This window comes from Apodemus sylvaticus, chromosome 12 (assembly GCF_947179515.1).
Source record: "Apodemus sylvaticus chromosome 12, mApoSyl1.1, whole genome shotgun sequence".
Classification (NCBI taxonomy): domain Eukaryota; kingdom Metazoa; phylum Chordata; class Mammalia; order Rodentia; family Muridae; genus Apodemus; species Apodemus sylvaticus.
The window spans coordinates 79,946,075-79,954,121 of NC_067483.1; the positions used below are offsets into that span (position 1 = coordinate 79,946,075).

The following is an 8,047-nucleotide window of genomic DNA, read 5'->3' on the forward strand; positions in this document are numbered from 1 at the left end:
CAGACTGAGTTTGGGAGGAGGAGGGTTCAATTAGGCTCTGTTGGAAGAACTTCCCATCCCGTGGCCAGCCTTTTCTGCTGACTTTCTCTTGCATTCAAACATTTCAGGAACAGTTTCACCCAATCTTTCACCAGCCCTTTTCTTGCCCTTTCCCTTGTTAAGGTAAGATCTCTTCCCAAATACATTGCAAAGGCAGTTTTTACATTGTTGAGAAGTTTTACATTTATTTATTTATTTATGTTTTTTCAAAGCAGGTTTCTCTGTGTAGTCTTTGCTTTCTTGGAACTCACAAAGATCTGCCTGCCTCTGCCTTCAGAGTGTTGGGATTAAAGGTGTATGGCACCATTAAAAACTTCTATTTATTTATTTATTTATTTATTTATTTATTTATTTAGTGTATGTGTGTGTGTGTGTGTGTGTGTGAGCACTTATGCAAGGTTTTGTGTGCATCAGAAGACAATGTTCAGGAGTCAGTTTTCTCCTTCCACCATGTCGAGTCAGGGAAATCAAACTCAGTTAGGTTTTGCAGCAAGCAACTTTAGCTTTAGTGCTCCCAAATTCAGTTCTTAAACAGAAAGATTTAATAAATACTAAGACGCAGGAATCTGAAAACCGTATTAGCTAACTCCAGGAGCCAAATTGCTCTGGACTGGACACTGTCCCTTTGGACAGTGATTTTTTTTTTAAAGTTCATTTTTCCTTTCACACTACGGGAAGCACCCTTTGGTTTCTTTACACATCCTAAAGGCTCTGGAAGTCCATTTTAACCAGCAGGCATTTCTATTCTCAGGCCTCACAGTAATATACTTCTCAGGTATTCTTACCTAGCATTAACCTGAGAAAGTCACGGTCAGTATCCCACCCCAAATACTCGGACAAGAACAACAGGTTATAGTCACTGACTCTTGGTCCTTACAATGAAAGGACAAAGGGAAGAGGGAAAATTGGGTCCTCATCATTAATAAATGGACATTTAAGAAACAGTACAAGTGAGTCATGAGACATATTAGATATACAAGATATATGAAATAACCTGGCCCCAAATCTGTAGTTCTCACATACAAAATAAGTGGTATATAACATGTATAGCCATTTGGCATATACTAATGCAAAACAGGGAATTAACATATTCTAAAAAATAAAATCTGGGAAACACTTCACACGTTCTGACCCTACGGCAGGAAATGGTAACTGTTGAAGACTTCTGCCATTTTCTGCAGCTCACTCAGATGACGCCAGGGAGAGGCTGTTTCTTTTGATTAGTAGTTTCCTTTCCTTCCTGAATTAGAGCCTCTCCTACTCAATAGGGTAGCCATAGTGGGAGAATTAGCTGAGGCTTTTCTGTCAGAATACCAAAACAAAACAGAACAAAAAACAAAACACAACAAAACTACCAAGAAGAACCTTTACTTTATATTCACACATCTCTTATATTCTCTCTGGAGACTACGCTTCACTTACCTATAACTCACAAAGAAAAAAAAAATCAAACCAGGGATATAAAGAGTAACAATGAGAGAGAATAGAGAAAGACTTAAAGACGAGATTGAGAAAAAGGAGTAGAAATTAGAATCCCATATCAGCATTTTATTTGCAAGTTCATCACACAATCATCACGCTATCCTGGACTAAACAGGTCTACCCTCAATTCCAGGTCTGCTACCAGCTGCCTGTGTGCCTTAGTTACTCTCCATAAATCCTGATTTTGCTCATTAATAAAGGTCTACTTTACATTAAAAAGTTGTTAGTATGTGTGACAACTGGGATTAAGTCCTTAACAACAATTATGAATCAAAATCATTTAGGCCATATATACTGTAATAACACATCACCATTCAAATAACTTTTGACAGGCTCGACTTGTAAGATCAAGCCAGACAGTCTGTGTCAGTTCCCATGTGTCTGAGACTGTAACACAACAAAGTACAAAGAATAAAGATATACTTTCTACTCTCAAGAACCCTACAATTTAGTTATAAGGTTATTTTAATTGTAATGCGTTATCATGGTACATATGGGCAATGCATAGTAAAAAAACGAATAGAGGTAGTTATTAATCTATACCATATAATTACATCAAAGCATAGAAATGCCAGAATATGACTATAAGGTTAATATGGCTCATTCAAAGGATAAATGTGAGGTGTAGGATGAGTGATGTCTAGGCTGAATGGAGCCACTTCTATAGTAATCTAGAGACATTCCTTAGGAATGTCTGGATTTGTAAGATCAAGGCAGTCTGTGTCAGTTACCATGTGTCTGAGACTGTAATACATTACAAGAAAGTACAAAGAAATAAAGATACTTTTCTACTCTCACGAACGATTTAGTTGAAACTGAAAACATCAAATAAAGTAAGAAGTTCTTAAAAGTCGACTATAGGTGCAGTAAGAAACCAGTAAAAGAATGAAAGAGCCGGAGTCTTTGGCAAGAAATTAATAGTGGTAGGGTCGAACCGGGTGCGTGAAGGGTTGATCTTGACCTACTTGAAGGGTGCTTGAAAAGAACAGAGCTGACAGTACTCCAGGGATGACAATCTAGACGTATTTCAGCAAGAGGAACCTTTATATCCGGGTAAAAAGACGAGAACTATTTTATTTTATACTTATTCTTTCCATCATATTTTCCACTCTCAGTCCTCCAAGCCAGTTCTGTGGGATGTAGCAGCAGGTCGCAGCTCACTGTGTCAAGTTGACCCGAGTTGGGACCGCGGAAGCACGGGTTACTAAAATCAAAGTTCACCCAGCTCCACCACATCCCAGCCACTCCGGGATTTCCGGACAGCAGAAGTGTCTACAAGGAGGGACCGGAAATCCCGCCTCCGCCGGAGGAAGCTGCGGATGCCAGACAGCCAATCCCGAGAAAGGCAATAGTTCCGCGGACATAGATGAGAGCCCGTGGGAGGCGGGAGGCCGGAAGTGCCGTGGGGGCGGGACTTCGTGCCGGAAGTGGTTATTCCTCGGTTATTACCGTCGGCGCTCTATCGGGGGAGATGCTCCAGGCGGCGGAGAGGAGTGAGCCGGAGTACGGTTAGAGAGCGAGAGAGAGGGGGACGCAGTGTGGACCCGGGGCCGGGCGGGTGGCCGGCACTCAGACCATGAGCTACACCAAGCACTGGGGGGAATGGATCCTGAACTTTCGGGTGCCGCCCGCCGGGGTGTTCGGCGTGGCCTTCCTGGCCCGGGTCGCCCTGGTTTTCTACGGCGTCTTCCAGGACCGGACTCTGCTGGTGAGGTACACGGACATAGACTACCACGTGTTTACGGACGCGGCGCGTTTCGTCACGGAAGGGCGCTCCCCTTACCTGCGGGCGACGTATCGCTACACCCCGCTCCTGAGCTGGCTGCTCACTCCCAACGTCTACCTCAGCGAACTCTTCGGCAAGTTTCTCTTCATCAGCTGCGACCTGCTCACCGCCTTCCTCGTCTACCGCCTGCTGCTGCTCAAGGGGCTGGGGCGCCGCCAGGCCTGCGGCTACTGCGTCTTCTGGCTGCTCAACCCCTTACCCATGGCGGTGTCCAGCCGGGGCAACGCGGACTCGATCGTCGCCTCCCTGGTGCTTACGACCCTGTACTTGATAGAGAAACGACTCATCGCGTGCGCCGCCGTGTTCTACGGCTTCGCGGTGCACATGAAGATGTACCCGGTGACCTACATCCTCCCCATAGCGCTGCATTTGCGCCCCCAGCGCGACAGTGACGAGGGGCTCCGGCTAGCCCGCTACTCTTTCCAGGCTCGGCTGTGCGACTTCCTGGGGAGGCTGTGCAGCTGGGCGGTGCTGCTCTTCGTGGCGGTGGCAGGACTCACGTTTTTCGGCCTGAGCTTGGGTTTTTACTATAAATACGGCTGGGAGTTTTTGGAGCACACCTACCTTTATCACCTGACCAGGAGGGACATCCGCCATAACTTTTCCCCATACTTCTACATGCTGTATTTGACTGCGGAGAGCAAGTGGAGCCTTACGCTGGGCATCGCCGCGTTCCTGCCACAGTTCATCTTGCTTGCGGCCGCGTCTTTCGCCTACTACAGAGACCTCGTCTTCTGCTGTTTTCTTCATACGTCCATTTTCGTGACTTTTAACAAAGTCTGCACCTCTCAGTACTTCCTTTGGTACCTCTGCCTTCTGCCTCTGGTGATGCCACTCGTGAGGATGCCTTGGAAAAGGGCCATCGTCCTCTTAATGTTCTGGTTCATAGGACAGGCCCTGTGGCTGGCCCCTGCGTATGTTCTAGAGTTTCAAGGAAAGAACACCTTCCTGTTTATTTGGTTAGCTGGTTTGTTCTTCCTTCTGATCAACTGTTCCATACTGATTCAGATTATTTCCCATTACAAGGAGGACCGCCTGACCGAGAGAATCAAATATGACTGATGTGTTCCAGACCTTGTGTAACGTTCTGATGATTCCATATGGACTAGAAAAGCTTTGGAATTTTTTTTTTTCCTCCTCGAACATTCTAAGCACTCTACTGAAAGTTCCCTTGTTCCAACAGAAATTAAAACCAGTGTTGGCCTTATATATATATATAAAGGGGGACCCGATAACTGAGGTCCGTCCTTTAGAAGTCTTAGGATTCACTGCTTGAGGAGAAGTAAATCGTTCTTGTTTGACAGTTGAGAAGCCGGCGAAGCTAGAAGATGCTGAAATATTTTTTGAACAGTAGATTAAGGTCTCTTGCAGTGTTTGTCGCTGTCACGCTGTGCCCCTGGTGGATTAAAGTCTCTCGCAGTGTTTGTCGCTGTCACAGTGTGCCACTGGTTTACCTTCAGCCCAGCCTTTTTTTTTTTTTCCCTGCAGTTCTGACAGCTGTGGGAATTTACAAAGTTCCTAAAATACAATATTTTTACATATAAAGTATTGACAGTTCCATGCTCAGTTGGGAACGTTTTAAATTTTTGTATTAAATGTGGGGCTTAGAAAAGAACTAATCCAAAGAATTTAAATTGTGATCATGTATTTGTTTATAATTTAGTTTTTCAGCATTAGTACAGTGGTATTCGTTTTATAAGAAAGATTAAACTCATCCATCTTTAGATCTGAGTTTACAAAAAAGAAATCGAACATTATTAACATGTATCATGCTTATCCTTTTTCTAACTCCTAGAACGATTTTTCATCTAACGTTTAAGCTGAGCATTGTCTGTTGTAAAAGTAGCAGGATTCAGATGAGAAAGCCTAAGTTTTGAGTATAATTCATTTGCTCTGTTCTGGTTTTATCATCTAAATTGTTACAATAGAGAACATTGTTGATAAGGCATAAATCCTGCACCCTGAAAATTCTGTGACAGAAAGGAAGACTTAAGGGAGACTCCTGTAAAGTACACGTGGCGGGGGTCATTGTTTGGACTCACTGGTCTAAATCAAGAGGTTGTAAGAGATTTGAGGAATTACAGAAATGATGTGGTGGGCAGATCTTTTTTACTTATCACTAGAAGTAAATACAGTAATAGGGAAATACTTTCTCAACTGTATGAATAAACATTCTAAAATATTTTTAGAAAACATAGGGCCTACCTGTGTTGCGGGCTATCTAACATTCAAAGATGCAGTAGCAATAGATGGATATAATTTTTGTGATCATAATTTTTTTTTTTAAATTGGGTTCTTTTCCGGAGTCAACAACAAAAAACTCATGAAAATAAGCACTACACAAGAAAAGTATTTTTCTCCCTGTCAAGGCAAGCCTAAAAAGCCCTTGAGGATAAAATATTTATAGGCTGGTCATAATTAAAAATTCTATTAGTGGCAGCACTTCTTTGCTGGATTCCTTTTGGGATTGGCCTTAGAAGAATAGGTGTCTTTTCTTACTGTTGCTTATTGTGTGTAAGAAAAGCGGTCAGTTGTAGAAAACAGTGACCTTTCCTAAAATGTCAAGATCCATATTTCTTACTAGCTCATAGTAGCTTTCCATTTATGGCATGTGAACCTTTTAAGATTATTATGGGCATTGAAACCCCCATTCTAGGCAAGTAGGCTGCCAGTGGGCAGGTCTCCAGTCCCAGGTGAATGTTTGAAATTGAAAATTTGAGCAAGGAAAGTATATTCATGTGCTTGCATAGGCCTGACTTTTGTTGTTCTTTTAGACAGTCTTAGTCCAGGCTGGCCTCACACTTTGCCCAGGATACACTTGAACTGATCATTAAGCCTCTACCTCTTAAGAGCTGAGATTACAGCCCTGTGACACTGTGCCTGGCTCAGAAATTCTTAATCAAAGAAATGTGTTTCTTAAGGGATGCAGAAGATATTTTGCAGTTAATCTGCTGCAAACCTTTATTTTTTTATTTGCTTTATATGTATACGTGTTTTGCATACATATCTGTGCACCATGTGCATTCCTAGTGCCCAAGGTGGCCAGAAGAGGCCAGTGGATTTCCTAGAGCAGTGCTTTGGAGCCACCATGTGGGTGGGTGCTAGGGATCCAACCTGAGAGTCTCCTGGAAGAACAGCAAGCACTCAACCACGGAGCCAACTCTGCAGCCCCACGCTGCAGAAACAGTTAGGAAGCTAAGTGGAGGAATGATTGCATCTTTTGAGTTTTACTTCTGTTTTGAAGCTTTTTAAAGTTTTATTTGGGGAAGAGACACGCATACCATGTCCTGTGTGTGGAGGTCTGATGCACTTGTGGAAAGCAGAGGACAACTTCTGGTAGTTGATTTTCCTCTTTCCATTATGCTGGCCCTGGAATCGAACTTGGGTTGTCAGCCTTGGCAGCTATACCTTTTTACACTGCACTGTCTGGTCGCTTTGGCTTCTTTGCATTTATGACATTTTTTTTTTTCCTTATAAGTCCTTAAATGTTACCTTAAAATTGTGTAGCTCTTTGACTTGTAATTCCCTTGTTCTTATACTACCTGCATTATCTTTATGTCACTGTGGCAAATGCCTATCATAAGTCAACTGATAGAAAAGGTTTATTTGGGGCCATGGATTAAAAGTTTGACTTTGAGATTGGTTGGCCTTGTGGCCTCAGACCTGTGATGAGGTAGCATATTGTAGCATGAGGGCACAGTAAAACAAACTGTTTACCTCATTGTGGGTGCAGAGTATGAGATATGGATCTCTCAAATCTTTTTGAGGACATACCCCTAATGCCTTAAAACCTCACACTGGGGTGGCCTAAAGTTTCTACAGCTTCCCAATAGTGCCATAGTCAAGGAAGCAAGCTTTTAGAACCTGGGCCTTTGTGGGGAGAGTTCAGATCCATACTATAGCTTCAGCTGTGTAAGACTGATTACAGGCAAGCATTAATTATTAGATTAAGAAGAATGTTTCTCCAGATAGGTTGTAATTTTTTTTTCAACTGCTTTTCTGATGTCTCCAAAATGTCCTTAAAGGCCTCAAGTTAAGTTCCCTGGATTAGGATCATTATTGTCTGTTTTGTTTTTTAGTTGTAGGAGATAGGGTCTTATATAACTCAGTCTGGTCTCAAACTTGTGTAACAGAGGCTGGCCTTGAACTCTCGAGTCTACCTCCCAAGTACTAGGATTAGCAGGTGTGCTGGACCCTGCCTAGTTTGGATTAGGTTCTTTGGTAAAGCTGTGATAATTATACACTACTGGGCAACTCAGCAAAGGAATTCTTAAAACCCTAGATCTCAGTTACTGACATGTCGCCATCTGGATTTTATAAGTTGTATAATGATGTTTCATAAGTTGTATAAAACTTGTTCTTTAATTTATGGCTGAATATATTGTTATTTTTTTTAACATCAGGTATTTTATATTACTACCTATACTCTCTTGCCATCTGTGAAGTAAGTTATCAGTAGAAAAGAAAAATATGAAAATTCTACTTGTGGTGGTCTTTAAATGCAGTCTCTTGTCATTTCCCTCATACTTTATTATTTGTGTGTGTGGGTGGGTGTGTTTGTGTTTGTGCACGCGCGCGTGCTTGTGTGCATGCATGCAGGTGTTTATCTGTCTTGGGGATCATCTCCAAGCACCATCCACTTTTTTTTATTTATTTGTTTGATTGTTTCTTTGTTTATAGCTAACCATATTGGCTAGGTTAACTGGTCAGCAAGCCCTAAGGATCTGCCTGTCTTTGCAC

The 8,047-nt window shown here is 42.5% G+C and overlaps 1 protein-coding gene across 1 annotated transcript; it reads left to right on the forward strand.

Annotated features, from left to right (window-relative positions):
• The first annotated feature begins 2,924 nt into the window (after positions 1–2,924).
• Positions 2,925–7,676, forward strand: Pigm (phosphatidylinositol glycan anchor biosynthesis class M). Its single transcript, XM_052200504.1, has one exon. It carries the CDS (start codon positions 3,098–3,100, stop codon positions 4,367–4,369), a length of 1,272 nt encoding a protein of 423 aa, XP_052056464.1. The 5' UTR covers positions 2,925–3,097; the 3' UTR covers positions 4,370–7,676.
• The last annotated feature ends 371 nt before the right edge of the window (positions 7,677–8,047 follow it).